This window comes from Aedes aegypti, chromosome 3 (genome assembly GCF_002204515.2).
Source record: "Aedes aegypti strain LVP_AGWG chromosome 3, AaegL5.0 Primary Assembly, whole genome shotgun sequence".
Lineage (NCBI taxonomy): Eukaryota > Metazoa > Arthropoda > Insecta > Diptera > Culicidae > Aedes > Aedes aegypti.
Genome location: NC_035109.1, coordinates 245,822,542 through 245,840,600, shown reverse-complemented (window position 1 = coordinate 245,840,600; position 18,059 = coordinate 245,822,542). Strand labels below are relative to the sequence as shown.

Sequence of the window (18,059 nt, the reverse complement as noted above, 5' to 3'; positions counted from 1 at the left end):
ACGATAACGCGATCCGGCGAAAAATAACACTCACAAGTCACTTACATCCAATGCCTCCACCCCTGTCATATTACACAGAGGTTCAGTTTTCCTAAAAGTTGACAAAAAATCAATTTCCTAGTATTTGTTTAGTTGAAAAACATAGTAAAACAATCATTTACAATACCAGATAGGTAGGACCATTTACTAAAATTTCGAAATAAAATTGTTTTTCTCTGTGCTTTGATCCTCAATAGGTGCACATATAAAAAAAAACTTAAGGTAAAGATGAATCGAAGCCAAATCTCAAATTTTCAAGAGCACAAATCTGGAAAACCAAACATCCGTTTAAGCTGAAAACTTGAACGATTGGTCACTAGCTGGTAGTTGAGTATTGAGTAGATTGAGTAGTCAGCTTAAACGGATGTTCGGTTCTCCAGATTTGTGCGTTTGGAATTTTGAAGTTTGGCTTCGGTTCATCTTCACCTTCAAGTTTGTTCTAAGATCAACTATCTCATTAAAACTTGTGCAAATTTAGTTTTCAATATAGATTTTTCTGGTACCTAGATTCAACTTTTTTGGATGCGAATTTCATCTGCAGTTAATACCATTGAATTAACAAATCAAAAGATCCTTAGAGTCTAAGGAATTCAATAAAGAAGAATCTTCTTGTCTAAGTTAACATAAACATTCGTTTTGTGAAATAGTTGGGAGCTTCAGTATGTATGGAAATTGCTGTTTTTTGTTGGAATTTTATTCTATGTAAACCAAAAAATGGTCACTATGCACAAAACAGGGTGTGCAATCCTCAAACATGTTACATAATACTTGTCATGATTAAAATTTGTCTCAACATATGGGAAATGCGTTATTTTGGGCATGAATTTCCCAATCTGAACCACCGTGCATCACCTGGGAGCTCTCTGTTAGAGTGATTCAGATCCGAGTATGACTGCGATTTACTTTACGAGTAATTTACCAGTCGTTGACTGATTTCAAAACTGAAAGTGTCTCGGTCAATTTAGCACCCAGGTTGTCACGTTCAGTTATGAGTTTTTTTTCTTGTTCAGTCTCTCTGAGGTTCACGTACCAGCCTTTTTAACCAAATCCACGCCATTGTGTCGCCGTAATAGATCAATTTGGCTCTCGGTGACGTGCAGACCTTGTAGGAAAAAACTGCTACATAGAACCCAACCACCGAAAGTAGGCGCAAATGATCAATTTTGAGAGACATGGTTTGTACACAAATTATCTGATGCGACGGGTTTTTTTCACGAAAAATAACATCCGTGTGCAACAACTGAAGAGAACATCCATTTTTTTTTCTCGTACAGGAGTTCCTACGTTAATAAATAGCCCGTCACGCAGCGTGATTCTTCTAACTTGGTTTAATAACGTCAGAATAATGACAAATCATTCATTTTTAGGTTAGACATCTGTTTTATTTTAGCGTCACATCCCTACTGGAACACTGTTTTTTAGCTCAGAACTTTGCAGTTGTAAACTTAGATCATTTGCTTTTCCCAAACCTGCCATTTGGCATTCGTCACGGTATTCTAATTAAAATATAATTTAAAAGAAAACATACAGTCAACTCTTACTTACTAGATATTTGGTATCTCTATATCAAATTAGATAACCATTTCTGTTTCTGTTCGGGATGAACCACTGCGACCAGTTTTCTTTGATCTTTTGTGGTATACCCGTGTCCTTTGTTTAGTGCATGTCGTTCTACTCCATTACTATTGAGAAATAATGAAGTAGTCGTTTTTTATACAAATATCATTCTTTACCATTTTGCATAGAGCCTCTTTAGAAAAAGATACCGCTATTTATACCTTTTGGAAAAAACAGTTTGTCACCATTAAACTCTCAAAAGCGCGCCCCATGGGGCAGGACACTAGATCCAGTATTAAAATATTAATATTTATTGATGATATTAATATTGATATTGAGAAGATTATCAAGTATGCATGGAGTTTCGCTGTTTGCCTGTTGCCAGAGTTGCAAATTGATTATTTATATGAAAAAACAAGTTGTGTTTATTGTCAGTTTGTCTCAGATCCATATGAGTGAATGGATCAGAATTACTTTTTAGCCAAAATATGTTCAATATGTTATGGGAGTTTCATGTACCTACTTGCTAAATCTAGATACCGCCGTGAGAAGCCCGCATAGATTCTCTCCACTCAAACAAATTCCGTATTCATTGAAATCATGCATAACCAAATGATAGCTTTGTATTCTTAGTAAAAATAGCCTAAACGGATGAACATTGACCCAAGTGCACTAATTATAGCGATGGGTAGGGCTTAATTCATAAGAGTAAATGTTCAACGGAAATGTTCGGCAATAAGAGGAAGATGGAGAAAAGAAAAGATGTTCCTGAAGCATAATATGTGTTAGAGTAATATCAGAATCTTTATCTGACTATGATAATTCCCATACTACCACTAATAACTTCAGTGATTAGAACATCCTCACCTCCATTCTCTATATTGAGCAAAATATATGAGAAATGCAACATGGACCAACTGTTTTTTTGGCTAGAAAGAGACTGGCACCTTGTACGATGCATCACATTCGGTGAAGCTTCATTGTCATCATTGCCCCACATCTTTCTACGATTTCCGGGCCACTCCACAACTTGACTCCGATACAATTTGTCTCCTGCGGTATGTCAGATCCGCCCCCTACATTGACTTAAATTCAAGATACTTATGTCAGATGTCTTTAGGAAAATCGTGGCTTTCTCGATGATATCATAAAAATAATATATATTAATCCATATTAACGGATATTAATACCAATATTAATGAGTGTCTTGCCCCATGGTGCGCCCCTTAATCAGGTTCGGCCACTAAGCTGGTTGAATGATACTGATTTTGACCATGTATCGGTACTCTAGCGTATCAAATTATTGCTTCTACTTATAAGGTTCAAAGTCGTTTTTTGAAACTGTGAACAGGTTTCATCGCATGAGACATTTAGATTCCTTGAAACAAAAAGCTTATTTTAGAAGTTAAGAGGTCTGCTACTCCACTGATTCGGAATCGTTTCCCTCCTAGATATCGAAAGATAAACTCTTGAACTTGGAAAGAAATTGTCTCATGCGTTGAAACCAACCTCAGATGCTGATTGAGCCATTTTTCCACTTCGACCTCCTGATCATCTAGGTGGGTCTTAGTGGCTTGTTACTCTCTTATACTCTTCCGACCGTAACTTATAAGTATTCACAAGAACAGATACAGCAAGAGTACAATTACCCCGTAACGCACCTCGAAAAGGTGATCTACCCGCGTTACGGGTAGAGAACCATAGTAAAAGTTGGTTTTCATAGCTACTTCGATGGTCCCTTGGATCACATTTGCAGTGGTTTTGTGTTCTATAACTCGATACCTCCATAACATGATGGTCCCTTCAACATTGAGTTATTGAGAGTTGGCTTTCAAAATATTTTAAACGATACTTTTTAAAATATAGAAGAATAGATTCTTTTCTTTTCCATTCTTTGATGCCTAATAGAAAATGTTCAATTGGAAAATGTGAAACATTTTTATTGATGTTTTTTGATATATTCAAACCAACTTCAAGGAATAATTTATTGTTTAGGAATTTTCTTACAATATTTTTCATAGTAGAGTCAAGGTCAAAAGTTCGAGTGAGACAAGAATTTGTTTTTATGACTTCTATATCAATTCAAAACAAATGTTATAAATAAGAGACTTTTTACCCAAATACTATAAAAATCGATTGAGATTTGGAAAAGTTATGGCTCTTGTTGTTTTTGGACGTAAAAATTGTGTTTTTCGGTTGAACTTATATTGCACGGAACAAAAACAAAATTTGATTCGATTTTTTCTGTCAGGCCGTTTCTAGACCTATCATAAGAATGTTTTGATAAATGCTTGCAAACCATTTTTAACCCATAGTGGGGCAAAAGCTCAAATCAGTGGCATAAAAAATCTACAATGATTCTTTATATTGTTACGTCTGCCTAACTCAAGTGGTATTCTTTATTCTATCTAATGATTTTGGTACCATTTATCAGTTTTGGTACCATTTACTATGAACGCGTCACTTGAAAATTATATGGAGATTGCAATTATATTATATTACAATTAACCCTGTTTTGGGCAATTTTTTGATAAAAATTTAGTGTATATTTTTCCATATTGGCGGGGCAAAAGTTCGTTTGATGTTCAACGCTCCGTCATAGCAATCATCGTCATCATCAAAATTTCAAAATCAGTTTTTCTGTTCAAAATTAAAATTTATTCGATTTAAATGTGTTTACTGTGCTTCGGCTGAAAAATAGAATACAGTGAACACATGTTCTCGTAATTTTTCTTCGAAAAATCCGAAATCAATGACAGATTCTGATCCCTTAAGACAATCATCATTTCTAAAAATGTATTAATATTTTGAGCCAAATTTGTTTAGCAAAACTGTAGTCAATATGTTAAAGGTTCACTATGAGTAATTTTTATCTTTTTAACGACTAGTTTTTCTGAAAATATTGATCAATCTCATAGGGTCGAACTTTTGCCCCACCTTACTCTAATAGTTGGCTTTCATGGCTTTCTCGATGGTATCTTGAACTGAAGTAGCACAGATTCTATGTTCTATATCTCGATATCTCTCTTGAGAGCTTAGAACCAGTAGATTTTTTTTGTATACTCAAAACCGATCAAAACGACACTAACACCCCTTTGCGTATGAGCCCCTTATATGTAAAGTTGTTTCTCGTGGCGTCAGTGAATCAATTGTCACCCAACACTCAGGAACAAAGACATTGTCATCTCCCGTTGCAACAATTTTATTCTGCAACAACAGTTTATCACCCCTTGAACAGAATATGACTATCATCAATCACCACGAGCGCAGTGATTTTCTGCGCTTTGCCTTGCAATTTTCGAGAATTTTCTCCCTGTTGGTAAATATTGACACACTATCGAACATCATCCATAAAACAAATTTGATTTTGTGTTTTATACAATTGATAAATCGTGAGTTGAAAAGGTTGCGCCCTGTGATTGTCATGATATTTTTGTTTTTGATTGTATCGCAATCAGTAAAAGTTGGGACAAACGGTTGTGAGCGTGCTTGCTTTGTTTGGTTTTTATCTGTTTTGAAGACAATTTGATTCACTGCGTGGCGTAGATTACAAGTAAAATTTTTGAAGACTCCACTCAATCGTTTGTTTGTATTACTGTAGTTTCTGTTCTATTACATCACGCTGAGGTCAGTGTATAATGTATTTAAAATTGAACATAACGTAAAGGCAACTAATGTATTCATCTATCGTCTACTTCTCATGTGATTTTACCTTGCATTCTGATATGTTAGAACTTTTTAATGAAGAATGTGTGGAAGAAAAGTGCACACCTATTTTATCACTTTTAAGTGAATATCTGTGATCCCATGATGTAATCGTACTTATAAATGGAAGTCAAACAAATTTAAATATTATTAGCCGAAAATGGAGACATGTATAAAATTTTAATTGAAAGCATTTTTATATTTCTTTTAAAAAGACTTTTACACCTTATTACAGTACATAGGATAATTGGTATTGATAAAAAAATATTAGTATAGTGCAAAAAATGGAAGAAAATACTAGCGAAAGCCAAAATATCGTCATCATAAACACAAAAAGTAAAGCATATCCACCTTTTTTATTGCAATGGTCCTTTGAATCGCATTTGCACTGGTTTTGTGTTAATCACTCTTTTTACATTTTTTCCCTTATAGTAGAGGTTGAAATCTTTTTGATGACGGCTTTTCGTAATTATGTTATGATTTTCATAGCTTAGGTAGTCAACTAATGACACTGGCACCCTATAATATTTTCAATATGGACAAAACAGCACTAAAATAACTTGGAGATATTTGATTTTACCGTAAATGGCCAAATTATAAACGCGTAACGGTCTATCCAAAATACTCTGATACTTATAACGAAAAATTCAAAGTGATGTTGGCCGTAATTTCTAGAAAGCGTTTTTTCCTTAGCACTACGCTTTTAAAAAAGTATGTTTGATTTGAAATGTTTGAATTCGTACCAGCAATCAACACATCACGTTTTTCCTGAATATTTAGCTCTTAGGATAAGTCATTATAGAATTCCAAACAGTACCATCTAAAAAGTGCAATTGTTAGAAGATTACATTAGAATAGATTTTTTTAGTAACTAAAAAAAAACTAGTAACTGTGATACAATATTCATTATATTGAAGACTTCAGACACTGAGAATGAGATTCAGAATATTTTTTTAGCACAAAAAATATTCTGAATGAATGAAATTGATTAAACATAATAATGAATGAAAACGTTTGTCGTGGTTTCTTCACTTATCAAAGTAAATCTTTCCTATAGTTATTGTGAGGATCCAGAGTTGTGTTTGATCCTTTGCTCGCGTCGCTTGCTCCTGCGGGGGCGGGTGATGTGAGCAGGATCAATCGTGTCGCGCGTCGCTCGCGTGGCATGATTTATTAGTGGCGCGGTTCGCGAAGCAGGTTAGTTGTGTTTGATCCTTTGCTCGCGTCACTTGCTCCTGCGGGGGCGGGTGATGTGAGCAGGATCAATCGTGTCGCGCGTCGCTCGCGTGGCATGATTTATTAGTGTCGCGGATCGCGAAGCAGGTTAGTTGTGTTTGATCCTTTGCTCGCGTCGCTTGCTCCTGCGGGGGCGGGTGATGTGAGCAGGATCAATCGTGTCGCGCGTCGCTCGCGTGGCATGATTTATTAGTGGCGCGGTTCGCGAAGCAGGTTGGTAGTGTTCGATCCTTAGCTCGCGTCAAATAATTTATCATGGTCTAATCGCTTATCAAAGTGAATCCTGTGACCCAACGATCCTCCCCATTAACAAACATCCCTCCCAGTAACCTTTGTGGAGATGCAGAGGTAAACACGGTCTCCATATAGCAAAGGTTACACACTAACATTCCTTCCTCCAATCCCACCTGACTACAAGGACGTGGCCGGCGCCGTTATTGACCCTGTATAAATAGAGGCACTGAATTATGCACACTGAAGAAGATTATGGCCAATCCCAGCCGAACTTCTAGTTGATTCTTTGTGCATTTTCACTGACTTCGGTCAATCACGGAATAGCAACCATTGATATGTGTAGTCAGTCTAAGCTAAGCTAAGCTAAGCCTATAGTTATTGTGAGGATCCAGAGGTAAACACTGTCTCGAAAAATTAACAGAAATACATTTCTATGCCTTCTTATATTTACGTTTTCCACAAAATATATGCACTTGAAAAAATATTGCGTATTGACCAGGCCTGGTAGCGATCAAACAGCAATTATCTAAAATTATCAAAAAAGTTACCATATAGTGACTTCATAACTACAAACATTAGTCCAAAATAAAAGTTCAGAAATGAATACATGCTGTTTATAATCCAGAATATTAACACTTCTGTAGTCTCACTCTTATATTTTGTACAACACAGGAGGAAAACCCTCGCTTGTCGTACACAGCACCAGCGTGGTACTGCTGGCGGTGGTCGATTGCGCGACGACTTGAAGTTTAACATAAATAAATTTAAATATGATATTATCTTCAGTAATCCTAAATAAATTATTACAGTCAATTATTTCAAACGCATACATAGAATTTTACCGAATTAAAGTCGATATAAAACAGCATCGTGGGCCATAGAGTACCTATTGAAAGCTAGTAAATTTTGTGCGGGGCACATAAAAGCTAGTCATACGCTACAACTGGTTTCGAATTCCAGTCGGTAGAGAAAAGCTCCTGAGAATTCAAAATTTATTAAATCTGGAAAAAGATATTATAGCAAAATTGTTTTTCGTTGATGGCAAACTTAATCGCCAAATACCATTGAAGCTTTTTATGTGCCAGAGCTGCGAAACGAATTTATGAAAGAATGCTTTCTGCGTTCCTTATAAAATTTCAGGAAGAGTTCGATAGAAAATTTACTATGATAGAGGAAGATTGGAAGATTGGAATCCTTACAAAAAGTGTATATAATTCCTGAACATACTTGTGGAATTTCCGGCAGAAAAATCCCAGTGCGAATATAGGTAAAATTTATCCTTAACTTTCGAAAGGCAACTTCGAAACTTTAACGCGTATTTGAAATAAAATAGGCTTAATCCTCGAATGAACTGGCGTACATATTGAAATTTCTAGTAAACATTATTGAATCCATGTGTCAATAAATTTCTGAACTAGTTTCTTGATGATATCCCTGAACAAGTTCTGAGAAATTAGATGAATAATTTTGAATTAAAATTTCAGAGAAGTTTCAGGCTTCTTACTTTAAAGACTTTTGTTGAGCTTCCTTCAAAAAGTAGATTGAAGATGCCTTCAGGCTTTTCTCCGTCGGTTTTCTCATAAATTTCAACTAAATAAACTGTCAGAAATAATGCAGACATTAAAATTCCAAAATTTCACCAGAACTTTTATCACAAAAACATACAAAATTTCAGATATTCTGCCAATTAGTGAGCAATATTCACCTGAATTCTTCCAAAAATTAGCAAAGAATCCCTTTTTTCCTTTGATATGCTGAATTAAAAAAATGTCTGAATTCAGTTTATCTTTGATAAATCATTAGATCACGAAGTCACGATTTTAGTGACCATTGTTAATGAAAAAGTAACTTAAGTGGCTTTTTAATGATCAGGTCGAAACAAGTGACCAAGTCACTAAAAAGTGGCTTGCATATGAAATGCTTGAACTAAATAATTGATTTTCTCGTAAGTTTAGCATTTATCTCGTTAAAAAACGATTGAAATCTTGCAAATGATGCTTGCAAATCAGTTATAGAACTTTCAATTATCCATTGTAATAGATGTTTCAACTATTTAATATATTGCTTCCATCAGTTGATCGACTACTGGTGCAAAGAGAATATTTTTACGAAAACTTTTTTATTCATATGACTTTTTGGCTAGATAAGATGCTGGAATTTTGTGGATTTGATTTTATATATTTTTTCTCTTCTTATGAAGGTGCAAAATAATTTAAAAACAAAATATTGTGTTCAGAAAACATTTAGCTATCACATCACTCCGTAGTCCAATAGTAATGTTTTTTTTTTTATTTTTGCAATTGAAAGAGTATCACATTTTCTAAATTTTCTAATATTGTGATTCACTTAAAATCGTAGATATTTTTTTTTTTTCGATAACTTTGATATTGTTTGAACTTTTGTCATCCAATGACATAATTTTTTTTTAAGTTTCATTAAGAACTTCTGGTCATTTAATATGATTAAATACTTATAATTAGATTTTTCCTTGATCATTTTTTCTGAGTGACAGTGTCCTACTTGAATAGCATTTGAACTACATTGGCATTAAACACTTTGCATTATGATTTGTATTGGGAACTAGTTGTCCCGGCGTACGTTGTACTGCCCAGTAGACTTTGTAGTGAACTATGAAAAAAAATTTATACAAAATGACGATTCGGTTTTTATTCAACATTCGAAGGTTTCCACGAATTTTATTCTCTCCATCACGTCTGAACCCTGGATGATTATAACAGTGAAAGAATTGTGAAATTATGTTGACGCATTCTCAATCCAATTCGTGACACACAAATCCCATAAGGTACCGTGGGGTAAGTGGATACAGAAAAATCAATAGTCAACTTCATTGTTATGTACAGCTAACGTGAATAATGTAATTCAAACTTTTTTCTGTGGATAACAAATAAAGGACTAATATACTTCAAATCGTCATTTATTTCGATTTTTTTGATTGTTACTTATGGAGTATGAGTGACTTAAAACTTTGCACCAAATGATCCACTTACCCCACCATGGTGGGGTAAGAGGATCACCAATAACAAAAATCTGTTCTCAAAACAAATATGGTGTAATTATGTATAGTAAGAATGATATTACTCTCGTTATTGTTGTTAGTGCTAGTAATGTTACATTCAAATACTTTAAAATTAAAAAGTATCTTTATTTAATAAAAAAATATAATGAAAAAAAATGTATACATTAGTTCTCACTGATTCCAACAAAAAAATATACATCGTGACTAGAATAATTTCGAGAAATTTCATCCATTTATACACATAAGTTATACAGAAGTATTGTAAGATTATTTCCAAACGATATTTTCGAAAAACACTCGTAGTTTAAAAATATTAGTTACATTTACTTTTAAATAACAAACTAAAATCCTTCTATTCTATCATCTGTCTAGAACAATTCATATAGTCAAATAAGGTACGATACTACGCTTTCAATTGCAAAATTAGTATATTTTGCTCTTTTGCAACTCAGCTTAGAAAAACCACGAACAATTTCGTGTGAATTTTGAAATTACTATCCTTTATATTTTTTATACCAGAAAGGTTTAAAACAAACTTGTTTTTCAAATTTTCTATAGTCAATTTGACGAATTTAAGCTAGGGATGGAAAAAAATAAAGGAAAACAACATTTGTGGATATTAAAACTTATTTAAATTCTTGTAAGCAGTCTGCCAATAAATGATAATAAAACTTGATCCACTTACCCCACCCCATTAAAAAGTAGACTAACCCCTACTGTGTACAACATATCTGTATGTATTTACAAAAATCACATATTTTTCATTGTGATTTATTCAAATAGAACTTAAATGCATTTTAGACAGAGATACAATGGATTTTTGATGGATGGAAAACAATTTTCGAATTAATTATTTTTTGCAGCTAACAAGTTTGCTTGTGTTAGTGTACGTGTAGTACCAGTTTTGCAATAATATCAGTGTGGGCGTAAGAATATAAACTAAAACGAAGCAATGGGGCGAAAACATTCAATATATTCAAGTATTTATGCTTAATATTGACGAATGATCAACTTACCCCACTGTACCTTACTATTTTTATCTATATAGGTAGTTAAAAAAAACTTGCTCACTCCAGCTTCTGGTCTATAATACTTCATCCATCCTATTCTTGACATATAACATGATTAAAAGTTTGTTTTTACTGTATCTTTTTTACTACATATCAGTTCAATACTTGGCGCCGTTTAAACTTTTCTTATAGTAAGATGAATAAACTCGGCCAATCTAGTTAAAGGCCTCATTGATAAATTCAAAAATGCTTTTAGAATTTATAAACTTAATTGAATTATTGTACTTTTTTATGATGGTTAAACATTGTTTAACCTCTCAGGAAAATATTAAGTTGATATAAATTTGTAAAACAAATATATAACATTTTGCAAATTTGTAATCTTTTTTAGATGTCAGCAACAAGAAACAAAAGTAAAACGACATCTAAAATCAATTCATGGCTGACGAGAATAACATCTACGAATATGAGTAGATTAGAGTTGAAAAATAATCAGTATGAATTTGTAAAATACTCTGGACGATATTACCAAAATAAGGATATGTATGAAGTTAGAGCAAACAATAATTAGACTGAGATTTCTGAGCACTGAGCAGAAATATTGTGCAATGAAAACACACGTTGTACAAAGCAAAAGGGGAACGCCTTTTCCAGTGAAAATTTGCGCATTTGTTTTTTGTTTGAAAACATAGGGGAATTCGGGGTAAAACCGACACCCTAAGCTTTTTGATAAATTTGGTGTACTTTCGCTTGTTAAACGAACCTAAAATTGTTGTAGAATCACATATTGGTTATAAATCTATCTATCCTTGCGATCGCTGGATGATATATTAACGTTATATAGTGATTTAAATCAAATTGATATTTCATCATTTTTAGGTGAGACAATTGAGAGTGCAGGTAAGATCGACACCCTGTTGGGGTAAAACCGACACATGCACTTTGACTATAATTTAAACGTTGTGAACATCACCATCACATGACATATTAAAAAGAATTGTTAAAACATGACTTTAGACATTTATGACCCCTTCCTCTAAAGGATTTTACACATATTACGTAAATTATTGAAGAGAGGCCGAAGATCCATTAAACACATGTGAAAATTTCAAATGTCCTATGTTAAGAATATGAAACTAAGGTGAATACACATGGATATGATTATTTTGTTCTCATGGAATGTTTACAAAGATGAAGTTGTGACGAGTGATTGGTTTTAAAAATAAATACTGTTTTATTTCAACAAGACAGAAAAGTGTAATTATTTACAGTTATTAAAAACTGTCGAACCTCATGGTTTGTAAATAAACAATAAGATTAGTTCATGTGAAAACATTTCAAATTCTATTAATTCTTCAATTTCAAATGAGAAAAAATTCTTCAAACTATTAAGTTTAAACGTGAAACATAGAAACTTTTTTTTAAATAGGGCGATATTCAAAACTGAAAAGGCAATAGATGACTCTTTTTCAGTGGTAGTAAAAACGAAATCCTGAAGCAAAGAAAGCACAATGGAAGATGAACTAAATACAAAAAGCTATGTATTCATATTACGCTTGATTTCTAATCACTACTTTTTCGATCCAGTTTCCTAATTGCAAGTAATTTACGTTTTTCATTATTTTCCATACGTTTTGACAGTTCACCGACTACCATTCTTCCATGCGCTTGTGTTTGAAATTTGAGAAATTTGAGAATCCAGCGTAGCGCGATCAGTGAAAGGAATACACACATCAGTGTCGCCGCTAGGTGGCCAGCACAGATAAACTGAATGTTCAAAGGGTTTTTGTCTGTACTTTTTGCCACTGGCGCCAACTGTTAGCGATTAAGATCAAAATAAACAGTCGTTACCCTATTCTTAATGATAGCTTGTGGCAAGTCATATAGTGTCATATTTTACATGTTAACAAGTTTGCCATCCATGAACTTCACTGGAATTCGAAAATAAAGACTCACATAAACTACAGAGCAAGTCTTCCGACAAGAAAGATTCCCTGAAGTTAGATTATTTAGCAAAGAAAGGTGTCGATTTTACCATAAATGAAAGTGTCGATCTTACCCCGAGTGGACATTTATTTTTCAATAGCGTTTTCAGCTGTCGAAAACCCAAAAATTAAATTATCCTCTATTTTGTATGAACGTAATAATAGTAAATGATGATGTAGACGCAAAACAAATAATGACATTTTAAAAATTTCACACGCGAAATAGTTAAATAATAACAGCGAAATATTGCAACTGCTGTTGCTTCTATATAATCCAATATGATTTTGTTGTTTATTTTGGCAGTTTATTGGTAGAGTCAGTTGTAATGTCATCCGAAACACAACATTTCACAAATAAAGATAGACCGTGGTGGAAGCTGCATGAAAATCTGCTCAAAACATGAAAAATCAAAGGGTGTCGATCTTACCCACAGTGTCGGTTTTACCCTGAGTTCCCCTACATTTCACCAGTTCCAAGTTCAAAATCAAATTTGATGTAAAGTGTCAAACACAAATTAGTTCTAGCGACCGTGTTGCACTACACTTGCCTCCCCATCCACCATGCGTCGTTAGTATTCAAAGGTATTTGTATATTTACAGTTTCAATTAGTATCGTCGTGACCTTAAACACAAAGCACTTTCCGAATTTAGCACACTTGACTAGGTCACATTCAAAACTCCCTGGAATAAAATAACGGAGTCTTGGTCGCAGCACCTCCCTGTCCCGATCCCCCTCCCCCCAGCGACGGATTTAGTCGGTTGATTCCTTCCTTTCCGTTCAATTACTTGTGTTCCCTCCACCGAGGTGCAATTTACATATTTAAAACTCCGGCTCTGAATTTAATAATCATAAATTAAACCAAAAAAGCACCAAACCAGAGTCGGCCACGAATCGGAAGAGTCCCAGAACCGAACGAACGAAAACACTTTCTTTCCCACCACAGTGCAGGCAGGGTCGGATTTAAGGGGTGGCAAAGGGGGATTTTCCGGATATTATTACTACTTATCTCAATGGATAGAATATAGAAGAAACACCTCAGCAGTATTTGAGGCTGCAATAATTTGAGGTTAGAACCTAACAACAGCGTTAAGGCAAAATGCTCGATGGAGTATGATTACCACCGCATACCAGCCGCATGTCGATGTCGGGTTATGTTAAAAATTATAACCATTATCCTTTACTTCTTGACATTACATCTTCACTGATGTTCTGTGTTTTCAGAGCACTTTCACAGTGTTTATAAAGTAGTTTATTTGTTGATGTCTCCATTTTAAGCTAGTATTCAATAATACACCAAAATTAGAAAAAAAATGTTCAGGAAATTTTATGATTTAAACTATATTCTGTATAACATTTTGTATTTAAAGCCCTCTCATGAAATCTAACCCGGAACGCCCGAAGCCCAAATTCGGCACTGAACGCAGCCGAAGCCGAAATTTCCAACCAAAAGCACATCCGCTCCATCGATCGGCTTCTAGGCGGCAAGTGTTCTGCTCTTCATCAGCATGCACTCGTGCCATCGCACCTCATCGTGTCCACCGGCTGGAGGCACTTACGCTCGCGGTACCTATCAAAATGTTAATGAGAGTTCCTTGCCTCAACCGTTGTTCACCAACTCATTGCATTGTCACCGCGAACTCAAAAATCCTACCGCAAGTTTATTGACTTCGACTCCGACGGTACCGGATAGAGCTTCGCACTAAATCACGACTTCTTTCCGTGGCATTTCTTCAAGTGCAACTACACTAACTACAAATGGATATTTCTAGGACACACTCACTTGTAATGGCTATAGCCGTTGTCACGTTCCCCGTCTGATTCCATTCTGCTTCAACGATTGTCCTTCACCTTTCACGAACACCAACTTTCTTTCGTCTTGAATTAATTGTTGATCGAATCACTGCGATCAACTCGATTGTTGTTCTGAATTGCTCTAGCACTTTTCTTTATCAGTTTGATTCACTCAAACTATTCAATGCACATAACACTCCATCACTTAACAATACTTGTTTTTTCCTCAAGATATTTCCTCAGGTTGATCGACACTGATTCAACCTCAATAAATCACGTTTTCTTCTGAATCCATCGAACATTTGTAGTTAACATTCATCAATACCTCCACTAACCATCATACTCCTTGAGTTGTCACTTTAACAAATATAATCACTTCGTCAGGTGTAGCGTTAACCTTGCGTTTGTCAGCTTAATTAACACCCCTTAACTCCACTCGCACAGGTTCTTCGCGGAGAATCTCCCTTCAACTTCCGCTGGTTTCTTCACACAATCCACTAAAGCGATAATTATCCAATTAACCTGACACGATTGTCTTCGATGAGAGCGCGAAACAAAAACACAGACCCCAACCTGTTGAAGACTACGCGATCCGACAATACAGATCCTTTGCCCGCGTATTGCGCAGGATCGATCACACGAGAGCGGCGAATCGTCCAGCAGAGCGGCGCATCACACAGAACTGTAAGCTATAGCGACGGAAAGACGACGGATGCGAAGCAACAACGTGCGATACGTGCGCGCGTTATTCTACGAGTGAGAGACCTCGGCGCGGTAAGTCGCCTTCGGAGTGACTTGCGTCCTCTCACAGCTGGTGAGCTCGCGCAGCTCAGACAACCGGTTTCGCTGCGAAACGCTGCACTGCTCTTTCGACGAGGGGTCCCTGCAAACCTGGAGGGGTTAGAGCAAGAAAACTGGTGTCGCGTCGAGAGTGAGTGAGAAATAGTACAGGTAAGACCAGCGCAAACGCGATAAACTCAGAAACTCCGAGAGAAGTACGGAACAGGCTCAGGTGAACCAGGTGAGATGAAAGGGATGGAATCAGTTGGATAAAGATAGGTGATCGCTGAATACTCGAATTAGAAAGAGATGACCCTATAGCCCAGCAAAAATCATTGCGCAAAGAGCTTGGAGAGACTGCGTCTCAGCGGGATCCGTCAACTCAACAGTTTTTTAATCATTCATCTCTTCACTCGGTTCGCTTTATCTTGTTCTTGAAGCATATGCCGTGATTTCATTCATTATATACATACAGCAGTACATATTTACGGTTACAGTTATGTACTGCTGTTTCTGTTGTAGCATGTCTTAACGCTATGTAGTTCAACGGAATTAATTAAAAAGCACTGCCGTGGAGGCACAGTCAGGTTCACTGGAGGTGTTGATGTTTTCATTGAAGAATTCGCTTATTTTTTGTTTTGGAGGTTGACGTAAGTGGCAATAATTTTGGTTGCAGGTATGTCTGCGTTGACATTTATCTGGAAATCAATTGATTTATTATATTAAGGCCCAAGTAAAAATGGAGCAAATGTCCAAACTGAAAAAGCAGTTTTCTCTTTTTAAACCAACAAATCAAAAAAAAAAAACACACAGTTTTTTTATTTTTAAAATGGAAGAGCTGTGTGTTTTTATTTTCTTTAATTTGTTTGTTTAAAAAGAGAAAACTGCTTTTCCAGTTTTGACATTTGCAACATTTTTAATTGCACCTTGAGTTGCATATAATATTTACCAACCATTAGAAATGCACAATATCAGAATATAGCAGTAACAATTTTTAATTCAAATTGTGGTAATTGAATAAAACTGATGAATTATAGAATGGGAACTTCAACCAACGTGAAATTTATTTCTCCCAGACATACATTGCCAACGAGAGCATTATGCTGCTAATTTTTGAAGAACATAAAACTGTGCGATTTATGTCATAGGGGCTCCTGGGGTAATATGCACTGCCGGGGCGAAACGCACCTTGTCAACTTCTCTGAAATAAACGAGTTTTGAGAGAAAAACACCATGCGGATTGATGAAACGTTGCAAATTGTTGACACCCTGAGAATTTAAAACATTTTGAAAACTTAACAGGAAGATATAACAATAAATTCGAAAACCACGATTCTGATGTAACTTTCCCGATCATTTCACTTGTTGTTTTGAAAGCGATGAATTGATAATTTTTACAACCTTTAACCATAAAACAGATGATTAGAGACTGGGTATGTTGTTGATGACATGATTTGACGAAATAACACAATGATTTCTATTTTCCATAACATTGTCTGCTAAGCGCCCGGTTGGGGCAACATGCACTTCATTGGTCGGGGCAGAACGATCCATTCCAAAATAAACTACAATTATAAAAGATAGGTCATTTGAAGTCTTTACTAACGTATTTATGCACAATTTTATCATCTTTTAGACGAAAATCAACCAAAACTAGCGTTTTTACGATAATTAAAATTATGCTCAAAACACGATGGTGCATCTTGCCTCAATGTTGTGATGCATCATGCCCCTTTGCTTAAGTGCGTCTCGCCTCAATGTTGTGGTGCGTTCTGCCCCAAAAAGCGGTGCTACGTGCCCCGCATCAATCTTAATTCACGCAAAAGTAGTGTTTGAAAAAACTTTAATTTTCCAACAATCTAATGTACACACTTAAATTATTTCACCGACCTCAGTAAAATTTTTCGCCGAGAACCCAACAGCTGAGAGCTCGGTAAATTTTAACGCCGAATCTCGGTACTTATTTTACCGAGATTTCGGCAATCCGACGTAAACTCCGTAAATCCGACGAGATCTCGGTAAAAGTTTTACCGAGAATCGTCAAATTATTACCGAGATATCAGCTGTTGGATTCTCGGCGAAACCGTTTAAGTGTGTAATTATGATGAAAATTCGCTCGACACCATGTAGGGTGAACCCAAACCAACTAGATTCGTATAATAAAACACTACATACATGTTGTTTAGTGGCCATTTTGGCACATTTTCCTTAGGTGGTGCATATTACCCCAGGAACCCCTACATCTGCAAGTCTATGTCTTAGTTGGTTCCATGTCATATGACCGAATTGCATTTGGACGAATGCCGTTTGGCCGACCGCCATCTGGATCTGGTAAAAAGGGTCAATTGACCGAATACCGTTCCGAAAATAAACACAGTATTGAACTAATGTTAACATATTACTAATAAGTTCCACTGCTAAATGATTGAGAAAATTTTATACTTAAAGCAAGACAATTCATCTTAAGCGACTTCTAGAAGACCAAAATATTGACAATATTATTTTCAATGCTTTCCATCAACAATTTCACCGAGTTTTATTCGGATCAACCACAAGGAGTTGCTTCGCATAACTATCGGCTACTGAAAACACAGATCGAACCCTCATGATTTTCCACATTATTTGCATCAATAAATAATAAATCATTGAGCTGTTTAGTGGAACAACTAAAAATAAATGAAAAA

The 18,059-nt window shown here is 35.4% G+C and overlaps 1 protein-coding gene across 1 annotated transcript in view; it reads right to left on the bottom strand.

Moving 5' to 3' along the window:
• Positions 1 to 15,444, bottom strand: part of LOC5566583 (putative transcription factor SOX-15) — a 220,892-nt gene extending 205,448 nt beyond the window's left edge. Inside the window, exon 1 of the mRNA XM_021848848.1 lies at positions 14,585 to 15,444. Coding sequence (XP_021704540.1) covers positions 14,585 to 14,628 — 44 coding nt within the window. The 5' untranslated portion in view covers positions 14,629 to 15,444. The remainder of the gene's footprint in view (positions 1 to 14,584) is intronic.
• Between the last annotated feature and the right edge of the window lie 2,615 nt (positions 15,445 to 18,059).